The sequence below is a fragment of the Hippoglossus hippoglossus genome, chromosome 3, assembly GCF_009819705.1.
Source record: "Hippoglossus hippoglossus isolate fHipHip1 chromosome 3, fHipHip1.pri, whole genome shotgun sequence".
Lineage (NCBI taxonomy): Eukaryota > Metazoa > Chordata > Actinopteri > Pleuronectiformes > Pleuronectidae > Hippoglossus > Hippoglossus hippoglossus.
The window spans coordinates 18,700,911-18,728,408 of NC_047153.1; the positions used below are offsets into that span (position 1 = coordinate 18,700,911).

Below are 27,498 nucleotides of genomic sequence, written 5' to 3' on the forward strand. Positions count from 1 at the left end.
TTTCTACAGGTCAAACTACAATCACTCATTTAGAACAAAACGACACTGAAACGATTCAACTTCAACTGTTCTTTTCAAACAATTACAGCACTCCATTATAGTTAGTGGCAGGAGACCTACTAACAAATTGGAAATGTTCTACGCATGTTGGTTCCATTTACTTAAAAATAGTGAAATTGTGAACATTTACTGAAACAGAAAGGACATTAAATACAACAAATCTGCACTTTAAGATATAAAAGCTATATTTGCTATATGTAGGGAACGGTCTACTTCTTTGCCTACAATTCAATTTCTTCTTTCTTGACAACATCTCAAACACAAACAACAACACCCAGAAACAAATGGATGAAAGTGGATGTCTGAATAAATATATATAACCCCTCACCTGCCACTGATGGTGATTTCCTTGATGGCGTAGTATCTGTGTCGCTGGTTCACGCCGGCCTCTCTGGTGTGGTACTGTCCACTCAGATGTATCCTGACCTGGGTGGCATGTACCATTTTCTGCAGGGCAGGAGTGTTGTAGAAGTCATTGTAGCCTGGTCTCAGGTTTGGCTGTGGGGTCAACAGGCTGAATGTGATGTTGCCTCCTGAGAAAGGCACATCGCTGGAAAACAGGAAACATAAACACACTTTAAACCAATGGAGCATTAGCAAAAAATGATTGTTTGTAAAATCTGATATCTATAATATGATTTATTTTCAATGTAGATGTTCAATACAATGATACTCTTTTAACTTTGAGGAGATGTTAGTCATATCTCGACTCAGCAGAGGTGCATTATCATCAGATATAATAAGGTGTACAACAGACTGACCAACTGGTCAGATGAATATAGCAGGTTTAAGCGAAATACAAATATTTCGCAAATAGATCCAAGAAATTTGGAAAGATTTGTGGCCAGAGAGAACCAACAAGTTGATCTTTAAAACATCCCTTTTACTATGTATCTGAATCTTGGTCACAGTTCTTAAAGAAAACATATTAAAAAATATAAACAAAAAATGTATATAAAGATTGAGATTTGTGATAAAAAAAAAACACCATCAGGCAATAAACCATCATCAGATTTTTTTTAAACTCCCAATATTGATATCAGCCTCAAAAATCTGCTACTGGTCAGGCTAGTGTACAGCAAATAATACAACACAACCAAACACACTAGTGCCATGTAACTACTGTTATTCTGTCATCACTGCTTTAGTCTTCTCCTTCACCGTCTTTCTCTGCTTCACTCCCCGTAGCAACCACTTCCTCCTCAGGTAATGCTTAAAGACTTAATCAGGTCACTTCTTTATACATGCATGTGTGTTTATGGTCATCTGGCTCCTGGTAAATAACAAATTGTGTACGCACCATCACACTTATGGTTGCAAACATACTGTAGAATACATGTGTGCACCAGCATTTATATTGGCTACACATCCTTAGTGTAATTATATCTACAGTATCATGTGTTTCTGCTTGAGATTGTGAGTTTTGTGTTTGAGTGTTTGCATATTGATAAGCAATAGAAATTTAATTTGAAAAACACACCTGATCGTACCTATGAACACACAAAAACACATGTATGCTCTGATTCAGTCACAAACACTTTTCCCTGATGTTGCACCAGTTGCATGGATCTGAATATGAACAACTGCTCCCCCCCTGACATTGATGCACAACCGATCATCGGTTATTAATCAACTAGTTACACTTGAGAGCACAGCAACTTGGCAACTCATGTGCTGTTGAACAAAACCATTAAAAAAAATCAAGCAAGCATTTATTCAGAGCAATAATAAAAATATAATGATATAATGATTTGAAGTATTTTTTAAATGCAGAGTACATTCCAGACAGGACTTTTGTTTCCAGTGCAGGCCTTTTGTTAACTTGGCAGTGATACTACAACTGTTACCAAGTGTAATTTAAATGACATAATCACTACAGAACAAAAACCCATCCTCCTGTTTCTCGCTGCAGCATTAGCCCCTGTTGTGTTCATCTCTATCTAGACATTATGCAAACTGAGGACCAAGAACATTCCTGGAGCACAACTGTAACTAAAAACTCTTGAATCGACTGAGGTGCTCTCAGATTTATCTTGCCAGAAACTCCTGCAGGGTGAGTGGAAACAATGTCTCCTGCAGCGGTAAAACCCTCTCGCGAGATAAACAAAAAAAACATGATCTTGAAAGATTAAAGTCTTTTTGATTTAATCATCAACCATTAATGTCATGGCTGCCAGTGTCGGGTCCGATTGCTCTCATGCCAATTCAACTAATACAAACAGCGCCAGGAAAGGTTGTGTGTGATATCGTTTGTCAGTCATGTGATAAATAAGCAGTGACCAAATAATCTGTGATCTATTCATACCTATTCCATCTAGTGCCAACCAGGGCCTTGATACAAACAGCTACGCCAGGATCTAGTGTGTGTATGTCAGAGTATGATCCAAATCCATCTCTCTATCTGGTGCCAATTGCCTGTTATCGGTCATGTGCCAAGACAACGCTGTAGGCGGTTAGCTTCATCTAGTCACTGTGAGACTGCTATTGTGTTTCTATGTGTGTGTTTACTCTAAATGTGTGTGTGTATGTGTAATGGGTTTATGTTTGATTCCCATTCATTTCCTTTGACTTATCTTTTACGTATGTTACTACACAAACGTGTGTTTGTGTGTGCATCAATGTGCTATTAAACTTGTTTTATACACTGACTTTACTTTGTCTTGCCAGTAAATTTCTGTGTAATCTGTTTTGCACTGTAGAGGCCATGACCACCAGATAGTATACAGTAAAAAAACATGTGATCCTGCTCTGGGAATAATGCCTCATACACATAAAGCACTGGCCGAGGAGTATATTCTCCGTTTTCCACATTACACTGTTTATAATGGGATGATCAATCTGTGTCCTGACACATCTTTATCTGACTGATGACACGGTAACAGACAAAAACTTAAAAACAACCCAAAACACGTCTCATCCCCCAGGATTAAAGATAATACCAACAGTAAGTATACCGTGTTATTGTCCTGTTGATGTCCAATCAAATATCTGGCTTTCTCTGAACCTGTTTTAAGATTATGGTAATTACATAAATTTCCTTAATAATCTGGAGGTTATTTATCATAACATTGAAATAAACTGTGCAATATTTGTCAGTCACTGTACTGCTTTTGTATACATTCCAGTTACTTTGACTTGTGTTTACTTATATTTGATTGAAGAAATGTTTTAAAGGTCCAGTGTGTAAGATTTAGGTGTGAGGGATCTACTGGCAGAAATTGAATATAAAACAATCATTGTGATGTTTTCACCAGTGTGTTTCATCTAAATTGTACAATTGTTGTTTTCTCTACTCTAGAATGGACCCTTTATATTTAAATACTTTATATTTACATCGGGAGCGGGGCCTCTCTATGGAGGCCGCCATGTTGTTTATAGTAGTCATAACTGGACAAAATAAACAATGTTGAATCTCTGCTTGAGTTAAAAAGAATCCCAAACTAAAAACTTTGTCTGAAATTGAATTATCTAAAAAGTTGTGAACTTAAAGGATGTATGATCTTTTGTTTTCTTTGACACAGATGTATCATAATTTTGTACACAACAGACAGTCCAGTTATCAGTGTTCATATTAGTGCTTCAGCATGTCACTGCATAAGAAATATATATCTTCTGTTTATATTCATCATAAACATATTCAATGGCACTGACTCATACGTACCTGGGCAGCTGCAGACAGTTGACTGAGCCTGGTGTTGGTAAAGGTCCATTGTTCTTCATTCTAAACACACTGCAGTTCCTGGCCATGTACTGCCAGTCTAACCAGGGCTGTTCTGTGGTGGGTTCACTCTCTGGGTCTGTGAGGTCACGTCTCTGCCTTTGGATCAGAACCGATTCAGGCAGAAGACCCCCAAACTGAACTATAACATAGAACACCTGCAGAAGAGATGGAGAGAGGTATGAGTTAGTATGTACAGAGCCAGACTTGTTATAAAGGTGAATATGTGAAATATAATGGACTACAACACAGCAGGCATGAAATTAATCAAATCATAGTGAAGCTTTATGTTAAGATTTTTATTTCCCTCTACAGTAACATTGGAGGGCACTGAATTATAATAAGAAATGCTCACTTTCTGCCCCCGCCATTTAAATGGTATGGACAAAACATTAAAATATACAGGTCAGTTGCTGAGTGTTGATCCAAACATGCAGTCTTAGACTTGATTAGTGAGTAAACTAAACAACCGAAACTAAATGCGCACACACGCGCACACACACACGCGCGTGCACACACGCACACACACACACACACACACACACACGCGCGCACACACACACACACACGCGCGCACACACGCACACACACACACACACACACACACACACACACACACACACACACACACACACACACACACACACACACACACACACACACACACACACACACACACACACACACAACCATTTGCCTGCCCGTCTGTGTGTGTAGGTGTAGTTGTGCGTGTTAAGTGTTATCTGCCCCACTACAGTGTGGGCTGGGACAGTAGGTTACACAGCAGGGAGTGCATTAAGCCACCACTGCTGCTCAGACACACACACACACACACACACACACACACACACACACACACACACACACACACACACACACACACACACACACACACACACACACACACACACAGCTAGCACACAGACACACACACACACAGACAGGCAGGCACACAAACTTCAGAAAGTGTCTTTTATCCGGGGACCTGAGCTGAGCGACCACGTCAGGACAGCTCCCAAAATCCTGCCCGCGCTCACATACACACTTCAGAGAGGAGAGGGATGAGTCTTTTGACAACCTCAGTGTCGACAACGCCCAAATCCAGCAATCCCCCCACCCCCTCGCTCTCTCTCTCTTTGCCCCCCTGTCTACCCTCACTGCAGTGCTTAGAGAAAAGATAAAACTACTGTCCACAGCACACACAGTTACAAGCAGATAGATACAGCAAAGTGTGTGGTGTACAATTTCAACGTTACACTCTATGATGACAGAATTTATTTTTCCAACATAACGTAGATAACAACAAGTGAGTAGGTAAGGGGGTCAATACACATATTAGACGACACAATGACCTAAAATGACTCATATTTTTTGTTTCTCTGACTGGGTAAATACCAATAATCATTTAGGCTCACATACAAACATTAGCTCAAAATCTGCAATTTCTAGCCATCTAAATGAAAAATTCTCCTGCTTTAGATGTCACACATGAGTGTGGGTTGTTGCAATAACTTTAAATAACGTGCCCAAATAGTTTACACCACTGTTTATGCAACCACATTTGAATCCCGAGAATAAATTTATAGTGATTATATTGACTGTTCCTGGTCTCTCTCTTCTTTCTTTACCTCCCTCTCTCCCCGTTTTCTTTCCTTTCAACCAACCACTCGAGGGAGATGGACGCCCACACTGAGTCTGGTTCTGCTCGAGTTCTTTTTCTCTCTCGACAGTCACCAAGTATTTGCTCACTCTGGGAACAGTTCGGTATCTTTCTATTTTACTGTTAGTCTCATTCTTACCATGCAAAGTGCCTTCAGATAATGTGTTGGAACTGTACAAATAAAATTGAACAGGATTGATTTGAACTAAATAGATATTAGATGAGTTACCTGGTATTGTCCATTGGTCAAATCTACTGTAATTGTGACTCCTTCATCCAGTTCCTGTGATGTCATGATCTTAGAAAGCCATGTGGTCCCCATGTCCTGGTCGTTGATGTAACTGAGGGGGTGGGCGTTAAGGTTCAGTCTTAAGACTCTGTCATTGGTGGTGTCCTCAACAGCGTTGGGGATGCAGTATCTGTAAAGAGTGACAGCTTTAATCTACACAACAGTAACAGTTACATAAATAATAATAATAATAATAATAACAACCTTATTTGTATAGCACTTTTCAATCCAAGTAACAAGGTGCTTTACAACAAACAATAAGAAATTCACAAACAATCAGACTAAAGAAAGAATAAAAATAAAGATACAAATAATAAAAGTCATAGACATTATACAATAAAAGCGTTTTTATAGAGACGTGTCTTAAGAAGAGAGATAAAACAGGTAACCGATGTGTATGATATATGGACACGTGTAGTGATCAAAATGCAGGCAGAATACATACAATAAACATATAAAAGTAATAATCACAGATTTTTACTCAATATAATAATTAAAGTGTACATGAGAAGTTGTGATAATACCTCTCAACTAAAGGGTGTACTCGAGGGTGACTGGGAGGACAGCGACACTCTGACTGGACATGGAGCTCAGGCAGGACTCCTGAGTACAACTCTACTATTTCCCTGTTAAAACAAGAAACAGTTTATTGAGAATAGAGTTTAATTTTACTATAATAACTCACTGGAGCGAAGTGTAATTCTATGGATAGTTGCAGTTGTTAGTATTTATGAAACTATAAGTTTTATACAAAATATGATAAAATAGAAAACAAATTAAATGTTGTCCAATGTTGAGATAAACTCTTGAAGCACCTGTTGAGGAGCTTGTGACTGAACATTTAGAAGTGGAAAATCAAAGACATCATTTGAAAATTCAATCCCTCATATTGTCAAACCCTAATCTTGATTAGACAAATTTGTAAACTCTGAGTCCGCACTGTGTTCTCTACACCACTGGTAAACACAACACTAATTGCCTGGTATTGAACTCTCAGGGAAATCCTCTGGAAGCAGTATGGATCTTAAGATGCAATGATTACTCTTCTTTCCTCTAACTATCTCTCCTCTACCCTTGTAGCTCAAATCCATACAATACCTCTATTTCTCCTCATTTTTTATCCTTTTCCCTTTAATCAATCTATCTAAAATATGACATCCTTCTCCTTTGCCTGAGTAAATCATGGTTCCCCTTCTTCCAAATAACCTTGTCGTTCACAACATTAATTTCCTGGGGTCCTTTTGTGATTCCTCCCTCTTTCTCTGCAGATAGCTGCTCATTACCTGTTACTCTTCCTCACTCCATCCAACTCACCTGTTGGTCAGAGTGGCAGGATAAAATCTAAAGTCCTGCATCCGCCCAATGAACTGATTAGACCCTGGAGAGATGAAAAGAGAGGGGGAGAAAAAAACATCAAGACGGTGTTAATGGGTTTGTACTGAAGGAAGTGAGTGAGAGGATTTCACAGTATTTAGTAGATTATCTTATCAGTTTCTTGACACAAGCTAAGTGAGGCTGCCTGCAGCTGCTTATAAAGACCAAGTTCATGGAACAAAGCCGACCAGGATCTGCCACAGTCTGCACTCAGTTCCCAGAGAAAGCAACAAGACTTATAAAAGGGCAAAATCATTAACTTGGTTTAAGACCGGGGACAAAACAGGCCTGTCTAAGGATAACCAGGTCTTATCTATTAGCTTCACCCATTTTCTCTATTGAGGAAAACTGTGTTCAACAAGTTTTAAACCAATCTGGCTCCTTACTGTAAAATACTCTATGTTGAAAACCACTGTCTATGTTGGGCTAATTGAAAACCTTTTTATATAAACAGTGGAAAAGAGGATATTGAGTGGGATGATCCCCAAAAAACGTTAAATTATTCTTCTGTGTATTCACTAACAAATACCTCCCCTAAGGAAGTTGTGTTTTCACCCCCGTCTGTTAGTTTCCTGTGTTTTTGTTGTTGTTTATTTTGTCAGCGGGTTTATGCAAAAAACTACTGATCGGCTTTCCAGAACCTATTTAACGATGCAAGATTGCAACATTTTTTTAAATTTTCACAGGTTTTCCTGCATGGGTCTTGATAAAAAAAACAGTTATGTTAAGGGGACTGGTATCTTTGATTCTATGTGACTGGGTAGGGATTCAAATTAAAATCTGGATCTATCAGATTTTAGATGTTATTTCAAAGGGGGGATAGCTTTCAGGTAACAAATAGGGCCACAACCCTAAACCTACCACCAATGTGTAGCTGACACCATGTAATGCAGCCTTAGCTATAAGGCTTGTTTGATTATAGTGTTGAGCCTTAGTGGAGATACACAGTCTACTGAGTTCCATTCCTCTTCTCTTCTACCTCCGCCAAGGACATAATGTTTTCACCCCTGTCTGTTTATTGGTTTGTTCATCTCCACAAAACTAGGTGGAAAGATGTGGTTCCAGATCAGCGGGTGGATCCAGGATTTTTTTACTTTGCTTATTTTCACTGTATTCCCAGGGAGTAATTCATGGATCTAGATGAAAAGATTAGACACATTTAGGGAACTTAAATTAGGTGTGTGAAATTTGCTTGATTGAATTTAAGAGGACTGTTGGACCTTTCTGGAGGTACACATTCTACTGAGTGTCATTCTAGTCAATTGTCTTTTATAGCAATAACAAAATTGGTCTTATATGTGACAACAGTTTTCTCACTTGCATAGACAAGGAGGTAAAGGAGGTGTTGGACAAGAGATGCCACATACAGTTTGTCAAATACGCCTCAGTACCAAAGTCTGTTTATCAAGCAAATACACTCGTAAACTGGAAAATCTTAAACATATGAGCTCAGTGTCCAGACACATGTGAATCCTGGACTGCACACAAGACAACCATGCATACACTACGCGACAATGTTGGACACATAAGAGACCCACACACAGACAATGATGCTGGTCCAAAGAGAGCCAGAGTCTTTTAGTGTCCAACAAACTTCTGTGTAGTTTGACAACAACTCTGAGAATACGGATAACGTCTGTAAGCATCGACAGAACCCGTGCCATGTCTAGCTTTGTCTGTGAAAGTGTGTGCATGTGTGTCTGAGGCTCTCCAAAAAAAAACGGGTGTGTATCTATGTGTGTATTTGCATTTGAGAGAAGCTTTGCTATGTTTGGGCCAACTACAGTGTGTGTGTTGGGGGGGGTTATGAGTGTGTAAAACAGAGCGCGAGTGAGAGAGTGTTATGGGATCTAAGTGTGTTAGAACAGTGTGTGGTTGTGCAGCCTTAGGCTTTGGCTCAGGATTTCTTTAGCGTGTGGAAATGGGATTATGGCTTCCTCTGAAAAGCACTCTCTCTATTGTTACTGGGATGATGCAAGGTATAAGCCTTAATTCTCTCTTCTCTCTGTAGGTCCCTGTCTTTTTTCTCTGTGTTTCTGATTCTGTCAACCATCTCTCTTAGTTTCCTACTCTTTGTTTTCATGTTTTTTACCTGATGACAGTTAATACAGGCAACTAGGGGTGTGATGTCTTTTTTTTCTCTGAATTCTTAATTGACTCAGTCACAACTCAATATTTAAAAATTGTTTAATACTTTTCTCAAGGTTTTTGTAATCCAGCTTCCAGTCCTGGTTGATTTAGTGATTACTACAGCAACTAAAGTTTAATTAATTAGTTCAATTCCTGAGATTCACAGTCTAGTTACCCTGACAGGTACTTTTATTTGTCCACATTTGAGAACCTCATTACAGAACCCTTTTCTGTATCTGTCTGAAATGAAGACGACCTGTCCAGGGTGTAAACTGCCTCTCACCCAATGTCGGCTGGGATTGGATACAGTCCCCTCGTGACCCTAAAACGATATCTATCTATCAGCTTCACACTTGGCATGTGTATTAATAAGTGCCCTGGGAAATGCAGTGTTGAATTTGGTGCGATTTTGACAATACTCAATACATTCGATAATAATCAACTTTGAATAAACAGGCGACCAGCGCTCTATAGCAGTGGCAGGTCACTTTTACAGTTTCAGAGATAAAAGCGACAACCAGCACTACCACAGGCCACTCCAAACAGATATGTTAAGGACGAGCAGTGCACTAGTTATAACTAATGGATGGATGGATGTCAGAAATGCAGCACCTAAAAACACACTGAGGAAGAGCATGTACTCCTCAGTCTAGTAATAACTATAGACTTTGGACAATGACAAAGAATATTGCAACCTTTTTAAGTCATCTTGTGTTTTTGAAATCATTACTATGTCCGGTAGCTTCAGTTTAATCTGTGTGATATGTAATCTGTGTATCCTGTGATGGTAATGAAGTCGGCAGACATGACACAAAGGAAAGGAGAGAAAGGTGGTGGAAAGTTACTTTTGTCAATGATGTCCGATCTTGGCAGCGTAGTGTTTTTTTATTGAATAACAATCAAGTTATAGTTTTGTTCATTGTGAATTACTGGCATATCTTTTGAGGCGGAGTTCCGGGCGTGATTTAACTCATTCACACGTGCCTTACTTTTTCCTCTTTCAAGGTCAGAGCCAATCAGAGGCTGAGCTGGCAGCTCTTGACAGAATGCAGGTGAGGGGAAAACATGAAGCCACACATTGTACTGATCATAAACACAGTTTTCAGTCAGCAGGGCCCCCCTCCAAAAACAGACATAGTTGTTAATCAATACATCTGATCAGCATTCGCATAATCAATCGAATGATACGAATTCCAGACACATCCCCAGGTTCAACCCTCCCCTACCCCCAACACACACACACACACACACACACACACACACACACACACACACACACACACACACACACACACACACACACACACACACACACACACACACACACACACACACACACACACACACAGCCTGCCTGCCTGCCTCTCTCTCTCTCTCTCTCTCTCTCTCTCTCTCTCTCTCTCTCTCTCTCTCTCTCTCTCTCTCTCTCTCCCCTGAGCCAATCACTTGTATTGATCATGCCCTCTGATGTGATCTTCAGCTGATCAGATGCTACCTGCAGTGAACTAGGGATCAATGCCTGATAAACGAGAAGAAAAACACTCGTTTATCACCAAGGAGATGAACGGATATCATTTTTCTCTCAATTTCTCTCCTATTGACTGTGAGACGGCTCCCAGGCACCACCAATCAATCACAGATGTGTAGTTGAAGGGGGATAAAGGCTGGGAGGAAAATAGAGGTGGAGTAGTCATTGACACCATATTAAGATATACAGACATGATAAACTAAGAAGTAATTTTTCTCTAATCGGAGGGAAAAAATGGTTTCTTCAAAAATGAAATTCTGCTTTGTTAATCATTGTTCCTGCTGCAATGTCCAGAACTGGGTAACTGAACATTTTAAAACAGTGCCACTGAAGAATTGACCATTTGATGAATCTTAAAGTAATGTAGCACTAATTCAACTTGTCAATATGTCAAAAACTAAAAAGCTTAAATACTTGTGTTTTTAAAAAATCAATCTTTACCGTTAGAGCTGAGTCCCACCCACATGGCACCATCCTCGCTGGTATCAAAGAGTCTGGAGGGCAGAGATCGTGAGCCAAATGGTGTGCCATCCTCCTCCAGTCCATCCAGGAATAGACTGACACGTCTGTCATGGACCTGCAAGTCAGCCAGAAGGAGATGGAAGTTTTTTGTATTTTTTGTATTTTGTATTATTTTGTATGACAGAGTCTGCGCAGTAGCCATCAAGGGGATGGAGCCACGGTATTGAGGTCCCACTGATACACATGCTCAACTAATCCTGAGTCAGTCTCAGTTGGCAATCATGTTTCACCTCGTTTTTATAGCATCAAATAACTAATTAAAACCCTTGAGCAAACATCAGTGAGATAACTACCTAAAATGACAAAAAAAAACATCTTAATGAGATATTTATGTGATGTGTACTTAAACCTTTTAGTTTGGTTCATGTCCCATCCACAAACATGGATGAGGTGGGGTTTATGACCTATACTGCTGACAGCCACCAGGTGGTGATCAAGACAGTCATGTTGTCCACCTTTACATACTGTCTATAATGAATACAGAAAGAAAGACTCTTTAGCTATGCTAAATAACAAATCATTCTTTTTCCAAGTACTTTCACTGATTAGAATGATTTTTTTATTGAGGTGAGACAGGAAACAGTCACTTTTTTCTAAGCCAGTGGCCGGCAGCATGATGTTTTCGGGTTGTCCCGATTCTCGTGAACATGATATGTAGAGATCAGCTTGATGGAATGTCTTCAAATATGGTACAAACATTCACTTGGACTCAAACATGAAATGATTAGATTTCGGTGCCTGTAGGTCAAAGGTCAAGGTCACAGTGACCTCACGTCCCTGTGAATGTGATCTATTACGACTGCTCCTAGGAAATTTCATTACGTCTTAAACAATTCACTTGGACTCACCGATTAGACTTTGGTGGTCAAATGTCATGGTGACCTAAAAAAAAGTTTTGTTAATCGTTTTGGCCTCTTGAATGTGATATCCTCTTCTCCAATTTTCTTCAACTTTTGATCAATTGTCACTTGGACTCAAAGATGAAGTAATTATGTTTCAGTGATCAAAGGTGACGGTGACCTCATAATTATGTAGAAATATGTAGACAGAAACTGCACTGGTTGGCCGAGGCATGCAACCTCAGTGCAGTAATTGTGTTTATTTGATTTTTTTTAAATAAACTTTTTCTCTGACATCATCTACTGTATGTGATGTGTAGCCAAGTACACACCAGGTATTGGGCGCAAAACAAAAATGATCATCCAGTAACAAATCAGCATTTGCATGAAGCATCACTGGATACATTAACAGTCGGAGTTTCACATTAAAACCTAAGTACATGTAATGGAGCAGCCTGGGGGGGCAGATGCAGCAGTAAAGCCTAGCAGCCTGTTACTGCTGTAACACACGACATCTCAGAGAGTGGCAGCTGCTCTGTGTGCGCATATTCCCATCTTTTTTTACAAAAGTGTATGCACACACTATGCATGCAAGCGTGTGACCATGTGTGTCTGAATTATACATACAGCTAATCTTCCAGCTCATTTCCCCAGTAGCAGAAAGAGCCTCAGGCTAAAGTGCCTCAGCCGCAAATTAGCTTTCTGTTTGACCAAAAATCTCCTCTCCCCTCCGCTCGCCGTTCCCGATCTGCTGCATGAATATTAAAATCTGCACGGCACACAACACCGTCAAAGCAGGAGAAGCTCCCTGTCACATCAAACCCAGGCAAAAAGAAAGATACTTCCATAAGAGCCCCCTCCTTCCCCCCTCAAAAAACTTTAATGTGCCCTGTCCCACTTTCTCCCTTTACCTCATCTCCAAATCCTGTGCTTGGGGAACACCCTGTGGGACGACTGATAAACGTGGCTCTCCCTGTCCCTGTCTCCTTCTTCATCTTTCTCGCCTCTCTTCCGCTCTGGTCCTCCTTGCTGTGTCCTCTCTCCCCTTCACAAAGTCATTCGATTCCTTCACCTTTTTCTGTTTTGGAGTTTCCTTACCTCCAATTCATTTGCTCCCTCTTTCCCTATTTCTCATAAGCATCTTTACTCTTCTTATTCCTCTTAGACGGCCACTTCCCCCTCTCATCATCCTCCCTGTCTCTTTCCCTCATGTTTATCTTGCCCTGTCGCTCTTACTTGTTGTCAGCTCTTTAGGGAAGTTGAAAAGGTGTGAGGAGGGAAATAAGTCCAAGTCAAAAAACGCCTTTAGGGGATGAAGGCAGGCCCAGACAAGTGTCTGCCTCTCAGAGGATAGTTAAGACGCCCAGACAGACACTTTCATGATGGCTGATTGAAGACTGGCAAGCGCATGAGAGCACAAGAGAGAGCGCAGGAGAGAATAAGAGTGAAAAAAAAGGGAAGAGAAAAAAAGAGACAGGAGGGAGAAAAAGAAAAGTCAGAGAGCGGCTGTAAGAGAAGGAGCTGGAAGAAGGGCCCTCTTAAGGAATCTCTAAGCCAGAGCTGTGTGGCTCTTGGGGAGATGTGAGGCAGTTGTCAGGCCTGATGTAAATGAATCCTGAAGCGCTTCATCCTCCTTAGCCGCCGCGCGCCCTTTTGAAACACAGCCAACTCCCCTTTGTTAGCTTTCACAAACACTTTCCCTCCATGTTTCCTTTTCCCTGTCCATCTGTATTTTACCTCCGTCTTTCCTTTACCTCGCTTTGTCTCTTTCAGCCGGTGTAACTTCAGAGTTCTTTGAGAACAGAGGAAAGAAAGAGTAGTAAGAATTCTTCAGTGCTGATAACTCGTCTCATTTGGACTGTGTCCACTAAGTCCGCAGGAAAGAAAATGACGACTTTAAACTCTACCTATCCTTTTGCTTTATGTGGATGGATTTGTAATTTTCTGAGGCCTTTTTTGAAGAACTTTTAGGTACCATCATTGCAAGGACTTTAAGATACACACTGATCCCTCAAATAGTGATGAGTAACTGTATATTTTCTATTTTGACTTTTTATGATTAATTATGCAATTTAGCAGAATACACTGTAGATGTCTGGTGCATTTTCTAATTGATTTATATCCTGATGTTGTACATCAATTTATTCTTTAGTCTATATGCCCCATAATATTTCATTATTATTTAACGTGCAATATGGACTGTAAGATGAATAGCAATGGTTAAACCTTTCTTCCATAATCATGCAAACTTCAGATAAGCATTTTAAAGAAGACATATTATGTTCATATTCATGTTCATATTTTGAGGGTTAAGGGTTAGAAAACACATCACCTTCTGCATACGGTCATTTGCTGCAGCTCCTCTTTTCAGTCTCTGTCTGAAACACATGGTTTTAGCTTTGGTGAACTGCATGTGTAGGACATGCCGGCCTCCACTCTCACTATACCTGCCTAGCTGCAAAGCGTGCATTATTCAGATGTGAAGTCCTATATGACATCAAAATGCCACAGCCGTATTGGCCAGGCTGTTGATGAGGTGTTTCAGGAGCTTCAGGAGCAGTTTGTTCTTTTGTAGAGAGGAGCTCACTTTGCTGTGGACTCTGAAAAAAGCATCATATGTCTCCTTTAATACACACACATTCCAAATTGGGTTTTAAGATTAAAGCTGAAACTGGAAGCAGAGATGGTTCAGGGTTCAGTCCTGGGCCAGCCTGGATATTGAGTCTTAACCTCTGCACCACCTGAAGTCCCTGCCACTATTCATTGGTCCATTAGTGTCTGACCTGCTTACCCACGATTAAAAGTTTTCTCCTGCACCATTCCAACAGCATTACATATTTTGACATTAAGTTGGAAATATTCTATAACTTGTGCCATTCTGTGTGACTTGTGGCTATAATATTGTGAATGTATTGTATCACATATATGGGGAGTGCTGCAGGTTTCATATAAAATGCACCATACCATATATTATATATCCTCTTCAAAGAAAAGTTTCATTGTTTTCCTTGCCTTATTAAATAATTTCCTTTAACTTAGTTTCCAAAAGGTTTCTTTGCTCTTAGAGCTTGAAGAAACCTTTCCCTGCGCAGTACCTACCCCACTGGCAATGTTACCAGGTAAGCCTCTCTAAAAGCCCAGGAAAACCCTGAGTGGAAAGCTTTTAGTGATCTGTACGCTGGCATTTTGACTAAAGCTCTTCTCGATTTTCACACTCCTGCCGAGCCGTGGCTCAGTACATGGTGTGGACAGCAGTGTTTCTTCTAAGCTCAGTTTATAACTGTGGGCCACAAAAGTATAAGAGGTGGGAAAAATACAACTAATAAAAAACTGACATATAAAATATTTTTGTGCTCTAACTTTATTGTAACCAACATGGAATACAGCAAAATCATGAATCGTATTTATTGTAAAAAAGACTTAGGTACAATGATCTCAAAACAAATTTGTACAGATGGTCTTTGTAATATACCTATTCTTTATTTTTTTCAAATGGGAAAATGTTGGATAATTTACAATTAAGTGTGGTTGGTAACTAACTAACTAACAGTTAATCACAATGATAGGTGAAGAGAGGAATTAGGTGTCTATGGGCTGCAATGACACATCCTGACCCGGGTCATCTTCCTGCACTCACTGACCTGCACTTTGCCACAGGGACGATACTGGAGAATCTGAGATCCTTTTACCTACTGAGCATCTGTGTACACAGCAATAAATTCAAGTGCCAATGTCTAAAAACTAGTGTACAGCTTCATGTTTGGTTGTCAGACCCTGCAAGGCATTACTTCAAACTCAAATGTAGACTTACTGTGGCTCGGTATTACAAACAGACAGCTGCCGTTCTGCAGTTTCAAACTAAAGCCTTTCAGTTTAGCTATTCACCTGAAAAAGTTCTTAATACCAAACAGCCCGACATTATCCAAATATCTGATGTGTTATTCACAGTGTTTGGTTAAAACTATTTACAGGTGGAGCAGGGCTGCTGAGGCCTCAGGTCAAAATACATTTAAAAGACCTTGAAGATCTCTAATACTGGAAATATTTTTACTGCTGTCTAGTGCTGCCTAAATTGGCCAAATATGACATTTTATTGTACCTTTAAAAACATAGGTTCGAACTTGTTATCTATTTTAGGGATTGGTGAGGATTTTGGAATAGTTTTTAATATAAAAAATGTATTTCTCTCATCTTTTCTTTAAAGAAATACATATTAGAAACAGCTTGAATGTGCCTTGATATTGATTTTAAAAGTCTCTGGACTGTACTGGAGGGATGGACATCACTCTTACACTCTCTTATTACTCCTATTGGTGTTGTGATGATGGTGGTGGAAAGAGCTGCCTAATGTGTAGGTCCAAAATCTCCCATGTGTTCAGCTGGGTTGAGATCTGTGTGTATGTGTGAGCGAATACAAGTCAAAGTGGATGAGCTGCCCTTGCTTCATTTTCCAAAAGAAGAGACCAGCATTACCTTTATCATGCAAGATCCCATCTCAAATGTCCTCCACATTTTCCACATCCCCTCAGTCCATCTCCATCTGCAATCCCCTCTTCACCTCCCACTCATTAGCTGACTTCCCCTTCATCTCGCATCTGTCTACCCCCTTTCTTGTTTCTCTCATTTCCTCTTTATAGTTATTCACATTATCAATTCCTCTGCTCCCTCATGCCCTTTGTTTCTCTTACTTCCATCACTGCCAATTCTGTTTTCTTTAAAAACAGGGCAATTATTGCATGTCTATCTACTTTGCAATAGGGATCCATTCCTCTGTTGTATTTTCATGTGCCCCCCCCTAACATTTTCTGTGTATAAGTATCTGAGGTGTTGTATGTTACACATATTGTATTTCCCTTTGTGAAAAACCTTTGCACCTACATCAATAAAATTATGTTGACCTAACTTTCCACCATCTTCTCTTCTCCTCCTCTAACACCCTCTGCTCTAAAATCGTAGATTCTCAGTACCTCCTCTGCTGCTTCCTCTCTTTATATCCTCCAATCCCCGCGTTACCACCCTGCTCTCTTGAACTCCACTTACCCAGCTTTTGTTTCCGTTTCTCAGACCTTCCTCTTTCTTGTTGCTCATCTCATGCTTGTCTGCTCTTCCTCACCTATCTTCTCTAATCCCCGACTCCCTGTCTGTGCCCTCACACATCCCGCCTCACCAAACTCTCTCCACTCAGCTCCTCTGCTTTAGACTGCATTGCCCTGCGACTGAATGACATACTGCTCACTGATAACACACCTCATTCCACAGCGAGGGAAGCTCTCAATGGGCGAAAAAGAGACAGAACATTAAAGAATGAGAGAGAGAGAGAGAGAGAAAGACATGGAAGATGAATGGAGATGCAGTGTAGCTCTGGTTGCAGCAGAGAGATGCTCGTGTTGACAGAGGAAAAACAGTGTACACAGGAAAGACAATGACATAAAGAGAGATAAAAGGAGAGTGATGTAGCAAGATGGTTGATTTCACTGAGTCAGGAAGAGACAGAGTGAGTGTGTGTGTGTGTGTGTGTGTGTGTGTGTGTGTGTGTGTGTGTGTGTGTGTGTGTGTCTGTGCGTGCGTGTCTCTACAATCACCTCTTCAAGCTCATCTCAAATACCACCCCTCATCATGACTGCCCCTCACCATTGCTCCAACCTTCTCCCTTCATCTCTCTTCAAATACTCTTGTCATTAAATCCATTTTAGTCACTTTCACCAACTCAGCGTCTGCTTTTGGGTCCACAAATACTACGGAGTAACAGGATGGTCAACATGCTCTTGTCCTAACAAATCCCCATTGGTTGGACAACTGCTGGTATTATTTTTATAAGGTGAAAAACACTGCATAAATAAGCTTTCAGGATTAATACATTATTTTCAGCAAAGGGATGGACAGGACTACCTTACCTGCAAGGAGGGGGTTTGTTTAAAAATACCAACAACTTTGAAAGGGCTCAGAACAACTGGCACCATTTAAAAAGTTGTTGGTGTGGCTGCATTTGAAACAGATGAAGGGAGGTGAAGGGAAAAGGAGACTTAGGGAAAGACAACGTATTTTTGTGTTCAAGCGCAACATTATTCCTTTCAATCCCATTTGGTGCTGTTGATATCATTTATGCTGCTTTCAGACATTTTTGTAATCTGCATTTCTGTATGTGAGAACGCAATTGTCTGAGTCAGTTATGTGACAGACACAAAACTGGAAGAATACCAATATCTCAGGAAGAAAATGAGGTGCCATACATGAGACCCTAACAAAGATGTATACTCATTTTACCTGAAACGTTCTTATTTAGCACCTTGTGGCTGCTGAATGAATGTGTAAGGTGGTTGATGTTGTTTTGAATGCACTTAACTTGGGGAGCACGGTTAATCTCATGTTATCCTCTTCAATGACAATAAAGCTTTCTATTCTATTGTAACTGGAAAGACAACAAGACCTGAGAGTTTTTGGCAATATTGGCTGATGCCAGTGTCGATGTGTTTTAAACAGAAACACTGTGCTTTCCACCTAGTGTCCTGCCTCCTTTACCCAGGTGCCAAACCTTTCACCTCAATGTTTCGGACATGTTCCTGTTGTTGTGAACGCGAGGGAAATCTCCTGCTGAGTTCTTCATATATGAAAGTATATATGAAGATTTTTCTGACATTTTGCAGGCTTGTCTTTGGACTGTGATTCTGCAGAAGCAAGATCAATGAGCAATCCCTCTTTAAGTGCACGTCATTAGCTAAAACACAGCGGACTATTATGCCTTGGCTAGAGAGGCTAAGGGTTTTTGAATAATATTGAGCCATTTTGTTCAAGTGTGTTTGTTGTTTGATCATCCTGACCTTAAGAATAATTGCTATATATATTCTTGGCCTCCTCATGCAAAGCAAAGTGATTGAGATTTTTTTAGCAATGTGACCTAACGCATCCTCAACTCTCTACATTTGCATCTCCAGGCTCATTGCCACCTTTCCATCTCTCTTTCTCCCTCTTGTTATTCACCCTCCGAGCCTTTCCCACCATCTTTAGTCCTCTCGACCCCCTCTGTACTTGCCCTTACCCACTATGAACTGTTAGCAGCTCTGATGTACGGCCAATATTCTCTCTATCATATTAGCACGTCTGCAGTGGGTAAAGGGGGAGATAGGGAGATAGAGGAGGAAAAGGAATAGAGAGAGAGAGAAAGAGAGAGAGGATGGAGACACATTTGTTCTACTCATCTCAGCTCTAAAAGATACAATTACCTCTCACAGCATATTATCCATGTTTTATACCAGCCCAGGGCCCCATGCCTTTGCCTTGGCGCGCTCACCCCGTGTAAGGCCCATATTTTAACACTAGCTATGACAGTTTATTTAAGAAAAGAAAATTGTCCCCAGGGAGATGGAGAGGGAGAGAGAGAAAGAGAAAGAGAGAGAGAGTGTGTGCGTGAAAGGAAAATGAGAGGGAAAAAGGGAAGGACAAAGAAGGTGGAGGGGGGAGACAATGAAAGGGGGGAGAGAATGAGAGATAGATGAGGTAGAGAAGGAGAAAGAGAAAGAGAAAATCATCTCCAGGAGAAAAACAAAATCACAGAGAAAAGATAAAGAGAGGAAGAGAGAGAGAGGGGACATATATAAGGTGACACACCAACCTTTTAATAAAGACCATAAGTCTCAAAGACTTTTTCTTTCTGGGCAGAAAGCAAAGAGAGATATTCATGAGAGCGTAGAAAGAAGGAGGAGCACATACAGTATCCCAAAGCAAAGGAGGAGAGAAGAGAGGATGTGGTGATGCACCAGGAGGAGTTTTGCTTCCTGACAGATCCTGACAAAGTAAAGTGTTAAGTTTTGAGCCTTGTTAAGTTTCTGGCTCTGGTCAAGTTCATGTTTAGTCATTTTAAAATGTAATTTATTCTTGATTATTTCTTACTAATGGTTTCAATCAAACTTTTTCTATTTCAGCCTCACACCTTTGAGTATCTGAGGACACTGAGTGCCGATCTACCTGTGCTGTGGCTTAGGTAGAGAGAGTCGTTCACTAATGGTTGACGGTTCGATGCCTGAAGTGCAGATAGTGACAGTGACAGCTGATGAATTAATGTGTATTTCTTGTGGTTGATGTCTTTTCAATTTTAAATGCACTTAACTTGAGGAGCGCTGTTAATCTCATACACACACAATTCATCCTGTAGAATGACAATAAAGCTTTCTATTCTATTCAGTTAGGTCATGTCTTACAGATAGAGAAAAGAGCTGGTTCAGATTCCAGCAGTTTCAAACTCCAGCACCAGAGACGATCAAATGTTTGATATTCACTCTCTAGCATCTTTTTTTGTTTAATACTTGTTTACAGCTTATTTTGCTCTTAATACTAACAGTAATAATAACCTATATGTCATAAAAAGACTAATTTAGTTTGGATGCTGGGTTTCTAGACAGGGCAGGTTAACATAACATATGCTCTTTGGTGAATCCCTTTATTCAAAGCAGCTTGCTGCATTCATGTTTAGCCCTAGTGGGAATGATACCCTTAACCCTGGCAGTGTTAGTGCCTTTCTCTCACTATTAGTCTGGACCACACTGCACACTGGCACGAAAACCCCATGTTAAATAATTAAATAAATGAGATTAAAGACAGAAAATCCCAAACCACACACACACACACCTTGTTCCCTCTCTCACACTATGTAATTGATGCCAGTCTCGTGCCCTTTCGCCTCCTGCGCCAGCGGGCAGAGGGCTACCATAGAGGTGTCCGCTTCACCCCTACATAACAACCTTGCCTCACCTTCACACACATGCACACAACAACCCCCCACCGACACACACACACACACACACACACACACACACACACACACACACACACACACACACACACACACACACACACACACACACACACACACACACACACACACACACACACACACACACACACACACACACACACACACACACAGATATGATTGTGGGATGGACATCATGTCCTTGTATCTATTTCTTCTGTTCATGTCAAATTTCATAATTATTTGATGAGCAACAGGCCACAGCATCTGTACCCTCATCACTAGTGCACCCACCTATAGATGCATATCACTACCTTGAGATAACAACACACCAAGACTGCACCTGACCACGCCTCATTTTAAGAACAACTCGCTTATGGGTGCTCAGATGGGTGCAAGTGCATTTGCTATTTAACCAAGGTGGGCTGGATGCCAGTCTGAAACAAAGAAAAACTATCTTGCTGCTGCTTTAAGTCAGATGTAAGATAGGGAACCACAGTATCTTGGCCATGAAGAAAAGTAGAACTTATGGCTGAGAGGGTTAATGGCAACTTATATATATGTATTTTATAATCACCATAGGTATAAATATATTGGTACTAATGACTGAATTTTATCAAGTCAATTTAATTCATGTTATCAAGTAGTGTTAGATGATGAAGTAGATGATAGATGTGCAATATGTCATTTTAATCTTGACCTTGACGCATCTTTTTTTTTTTTATGTCTTTCTCCACACTTTTCTCCGTCTTTGCCAACAGATAGGAGTCATCAGAAAGAGCAACCATACATTTGTGTGTGTGTGGGGCTGTGTGTATGTGTGTCTGTATGTGTAAGTGTGTGTATGCAGAAGTGTTAAACATTCATGTAGCTGTGCTGGGTCGTGATGGGACCAGTGTGACTGGTTGTCCCTGCCAGTGTCTCATCCGATAATGCTGATCTGCTCAGGCACTAACAGACGGCCCCCTCTGGGGGTCCTCCAGGCACACAGTCAATCACTGCTACTCCAAAAGATAGAACGCCAAAGCTATTTAGCTTGTGAACTCTCTTCCTTTCTCGTCTTTCCATCTTTTGCTGTCTTTTTTCACTACTTCTCTTAATTTTTAATTTTGATTGTATAATTCATCTCACTCTGTATTCATCTTCTGACACCTACTTGTATATTCCAGATAGGACTCAGAACATCTACAACTTTAAGCTTTTTGTATTGTGTTTAAAAAAATGTATTGAAGATTATTTAGAGCCAGCACAGGAGGTTTTGTCCATGTCCTCCCATGTTAGTGTCTCCTTCTTCTGCACTCAAGTCATCAACTCACCAGCGCCAGAATCTGGACTATAAAACCCAATTATATCCACATTAGGCTAATTAGAATCATATTTTTCTCTCTGTTTCAGTCCTCCATCCAGAATAAAACTAAAAAAACGGAGCTTTTCCAAAATGAGCTTCACTGTGCTTTAATCTTAAAATGCTGATTTTGCAGACAATGGCACAATAATAAAGTAATGATTTTATCACAGCAGCCTGTAAATAACACATAGTGTTTATATAACCCTTTTAGTTCAGTTGTCTGACAGCAGAAACACAAAAATACACAGGTGAGAACAACTACATTGTGGTTTTGGCTGTTTTAATACACAGGATGATTAATATTACTGATGGCCATTATTACAAGTAAACTTGGTTAGTCCCTTGTGCTTCTTGGCAGCATTTTCCCATCATGACATCATGATCACATAAATATAATAAGCATATCCAATAACAAATTTCACTTTAGGCAAGCTGCTGAAATAATCCCCTTAAACAATGTTCAAGTTTTATGGTAAATATAAAGTGCTTCATGTTATCAAGAGATGATTTGGCTGATAACACATGCAGCTCAATGTTTTAATGAGTGCCACCTCCTCAGCCTTATTATCCCACCTTCCACCGCACCGCTGTGAACCTACAGACCATAAACAACCAGGACCACCAGTTCTGTTAATTATACACAGATCATTAGTCACCGTAACACCAGTTTTACCCATCTCTACTTCACTCACAGCAACAGTAGAGGCGCTTTTCTACGAATATTAGTATTAACGTCTGTAAAAATGAACTGAAAGGTGAGTTCCATATTAGACTGACTTCGTAGATATCACTTAAGTTCACTGAGCTGCGTCCCCCACTTCCCCCATCTCTCCTCCGCTCTCAGGCCCCCTCTCCCCCAGGCTACCTTTTCCTCCACTATTCTCCACATCGTTACCATAATCAGATAAGACAATTACCTAGGGAGCACCAGCATCCCTACAGCACCTTGCTCCTGGCACCGTTTGTGTGTGTGCAAGAATCGCTCCTGGCACTTGGAAACCCATATTCCTTTTGACTGTCTTTTTTGGTGTTTTGATCTTTTCAAACCGACAGATGACTGGTGTGCTTGTGTGTGTGTGTGTGCATGTAGGAGAGACTTCTAAATTACCCAGCTCCTTCATGTAGTAATGTCTGTATTGTGGCTGACAGGCTGCTACAAATTACCACTGAACTGTGAGTGTGTGTTTGTGTGTGTCTGTGTGAGAATGGGAGTGTGCGAATGGTGTTTGAGTGTCAAGGATAATTATGTTATTCTTCTGAATGGTCAAAGCAGATCACATCACCATACCATTAAACGAAAGACGGACTGATTCACAAAGTTTCAAAACGCCTCCAAGCCACACCAGCGCAACACACTTTTAGCAAAGTGCCTACAAGGCTTATTCCATGTCTATATGTACAGCACCCATAGATACTATACATAGACGTGTTTGCCACAGGGCACACAGACCCACTGTACACTCACGCAGTAGCTGGCAACTGAGACATCAGCAACATAACTGTCAAGTTAGTGTACTGGGCATCAACAATTATCAGCCAGTAAACAAGATTTTATAGTGCAGTAATTTTCCTTTTGAGTACTGGTTAACGTGTACTTGAAATGGAGTAGATACATATACAGGGGCTTGGGCCCTCATGCAGTGGCTACAGGTTCGGTTATGAGCCGGCCTTTGCTGCAAGTCTTCCTCCCTCTCTCTCCCTTTTCATGCTTAAGCTGTTCCATCAATAAAGGCAAAATTGCTAGGGCTGCACAATATATCTAGAATTTACCGTCATCGTGATATCAACATGCACGATATACATATTGCAAAAGACTGCTTGGACTGGGATACATACTGTTCTATGTGCCAGGCATTCACGCTCTGTATGTCAATATATTTGGCCAATCAGATGGAGCCCTATTGCGCTCGGTTTGGCTTGTTTTCGTTGGCAGTCTGCAGCGCGAATGATGGAGACACAGAGAGGAGCAGTAACGCAATATTTCAATAAATCCATGTTTGAATGGAAATGATGCTTTTCATTTTTTCAGTGTCTGCATAGGCTGCTCACTGTATGGGGACTATGTTCACAGTGAAACCAAAGCAAAAATACTTTAACACTGTATACTTAAGCATTTGTTGATTTATCGCAAGTCAAATCGTCATCGCAACATTCAACCATGTTATCGCAGCCCTAAAAACTGCCCAAATGTCTTACAAATAAAAAAAAAAGGAATGAACTCATCCCACTCTCGTGTCTCTGCATCAAGTATGGAGCTAGGGTGAAAGTTGATTTGTTTAGCTTGGCACAGGAGCTGGAAGCAAGGCGGAAACAGCTAGACTGGCTTTCTCCAAAGTTCAAAAATATGGCTACCAAAACCACTTAAGCTTGGCAATAAACTCTCATTTATTTAATCTGAGTGCAAACGGAGATGTAAAGTTGTCAAATGTTGTGGGATTTGCCTGCTGCACAGTACTTCCCTTTCTAGCATTTCAGTAGGTGCACTCATTTCTCTTGCCAGGCAGACTTTTAATGGGAAACACCTGTCAAAAGAGTTTGTGAACAGTTTTGTTAGTTTTACTTCTTCTAAATAACCAACTGGAAATTCTTCCCATCATATAAAAAGAAGTTAAAATAGGGACGGCAGAATGTTGTCAGTACACATGTAGGCCAGGTCTAAAAGAATTTAGGCTCAAATAGTACACAGACAAAAACCCGACACAAAAAACTTGAGTTAGAGGCACTTAGGGTTACAAAGCTTGTCATGGTGACCATGATCTCCCCCCTAGTTGCCTTGGTGTTGTCCAGAGATGCTGAAAGAGAGCGATTGTCATGTGGAGTAATGTGTAAAATGATCTCTCCCGACAGACCAAAAACACACACACACACACACACAACCAAACCTCAAGATTCTCTCCACTTCACTTGCTGCCATTTCAGACTGGTCAAAGCTAATTTAAGTCTTTTTGTCCATGACTGGCTTATGTTTCTCACTTCTGATACATTCTCAAATTTCTACTTTATGTAGTTAACTGATGCTGAGGAAAACAGGAAAGAAAACACTATATAAATAGAATACATTGTTATATTATCCACAGAAATTCCACCTTACCTTAGAAATTAACCTACCAATCTTTCAAACATTTAACAAGATAATAAAAGATACAAAGTAACATTAACAGGTGCAGAGTTTGGCAGTAAAATAATCTAAAATATCTAATGAGAAAAATATCAAATAAGATTCTATTTCATTTAATCAATATAAACCTTTTTCATCGTCACATTTTTATACTAAAACTTATAAAAGTACCCAAGTATTATTCTATCCTTTAAACAGCAAATAAAAAACACCAACCAAAAACTTATCAATGCAACAAAATTCAACAAAGGTTGAACAAACTTTGACAAAAGAGTCAACTTTCCCAGAATTTGACCCCACTGCAAATAAAATATATTTTATTGTATTTGACACAGTGAACTAAAGAAAAAGGCAGACGTTTCCAGACGTTTTTAAATTTCAACTTTTTCAGTATTACTTATGCTTCGGAAATATGTGTTGAAATTGTGAGGCACACTGTCTGCATATGTGTATTTGATGTGGCATTTGTGTGTGTGTGTGTGTGTGTGTGTGTGTGTGTGTGCGCGCGCACACCTGCCCCTGCGTCCAGCAGCTGTGCCAAGGCAGATGTTTGCCAGTATAATTACCACTTGCTTGCTGAGAGAAAGAGAAAACTATGGACAGAAAATGAAGGAGAACCAGAGACACAACAAGCTTGAGACAGTTTGTCTGTGATTAAAAAAAGAGACCGTTCTTCTTTCACAACCTGACAGTATAGTTTTAAGGTAAAAAGTTTGACAGCCAAACACAACTGGATGCACATAAACATACATGTGTCCAACCATGTGCCTTTCTTAGTGACTGACTATGACTCAACAGGACAACTGTCTTTCCTGCCACTATGAGGATCCTCCAAACCTTTCTTACCTGCAAGACAAGGTGCGTCCACCTCTCCAGTGCAAGCCGGCCCTCTGTCCTGAAGCTGACGGTCATAGTCGTCTGACCTCTGGACTGAACGTACCTCAGAGTGACCGCCTGCTCGGACACGGTCACAGAGAACCGCAGCCGCTCGCCTACGCTCTTCTCCAGCAGCATCCTGAGGAAAACAAAGCCACACACAAATAATGTATTTGAAAGTGAAGCTCTGTTACATCTTAACTCAAAGAACAGAAGGTGGACTGCACCATAGAGTCAGGCAGCTCCACACGCAGTCCCTCATTCTGACATTTACACGTAGAATATTAATATTTTACATGACTGTTAGGTTTTTGCTGCTACACTTGGTGTGGACAGACACGCACGGCCTCCACGTGTCATATTAACCACCATCACTGACATTTTATGGGAAAGCATGGCTTTTATGAACCCAGAGCAATATACCTCATAAATCACAGATAGATGTATGCATGATAATGTATGTACTGTATGTGTGCGCATGCATGTGTGTGTGTGTGTGTGTGTGTGTGTGTGTGTGTGTGTGTGTGTGTGTGTGTGTCTACAGGGAGAGAGGCAAAGTGATGGAAGGACACTTAAGTGTGATATTAAGTGCAAGAACAACTAACAAATTGTGAATTACTTTACTGAAAAGGCTTCTTATGTTAACAGTAGGGGCGTAACAATTCTCCAACTCTTCATTGTTGTTATCAATTAATCTGCAGATTACATTTTTTAATAATTATTTAATCTATATGAAATAATTTTCTGTTATCTTATCTATTGATCAACTACCTTTTAAGCTATAATTCATTCCTTGGAGGAGGTTTCATGATGGAAGGGGAAAAGACGACTTCAAATATTTAATGTTTTTGTTCCCTAACAAACCACGACAATTAAGTGTTTCTATCATCTGTGCTAACTATGACATTGATTTACATATTTGTCCAGACAGAAAAATGTCAGTACTATATATAACTAGGAGGGCATTTTTGGATCAGCACCAAATTGCACGCATCCAAAAATCTGAAACCACGATTTTCACAACAAAATGTAGACATAACTTTTATACTATAGTCAGTTTCTAGAGATGAAGCTGCACTAGAGTAAAAGCAATGGTTTTCGGGAACAGGTGGCTGGCTCTGTTCATTGTTCAGATGCAGGGGAGGGATGTGAAATCACAGTGAGAGGGAGAGACAAAGAGAGAGGGGTGAGGAAAGATGGACAGAGGTGAGGATAGAGACCTCCTTTCATCGGGCTTCTTTGATGGCAGCCGTGATCGTTTCTACAACAAAAAAGAGTGATGGCCAGTGA

General features: G+C 40.4%; 1 protein-coding gene across 2 annotated transcripts in view; it reads right to left on the reverse strand.

Annotated features, from left to right (window-relative positions):
* Positions 1 to 27,498, reverse strand: part of ush2a (Usher syndrome 2A (autosomal recessive, mild)) — a 198,975-nt gene that overhangs the window by 166,029 nt on the left and 5,448 nt on the right. For both annotated transcript variants that reach the window (XM_034581476.1, XM_034581477.1), the window contains exons 5-11: positions 26,179 to 26,347; positions 11,201 to 11,336; positions 7,042 to 7,105; positions 6,252 to 6,353; positions 5,668 to 5,857; positions 3,722 to 3,936; positions 389 to 610 (exon numbers count right to left, since the gene is read on the reverse strand). In XM_034581476.1, the coding sequence (XP_034437367.1) occupies positions 389 to 610; positions 3,722 to 3,936; positions 5,668 to 5,857; positions 6,252 to 6,353; positions 7,042 to 7,105; positions 11,201 to 11,336; positions 26,179 to 26,347 (1,098 nt within the window). The remainder of the gene's footprint in view (positions 1 to 388; positions 611 to 3,721; positions 3,937 to 5,667; positions 5,858 to 6,251; positions 6,354 to 7,041; positions 7,106 to 11,200; positions 11,337 to 26,178; positions 26,348 to 27,498) is intronic.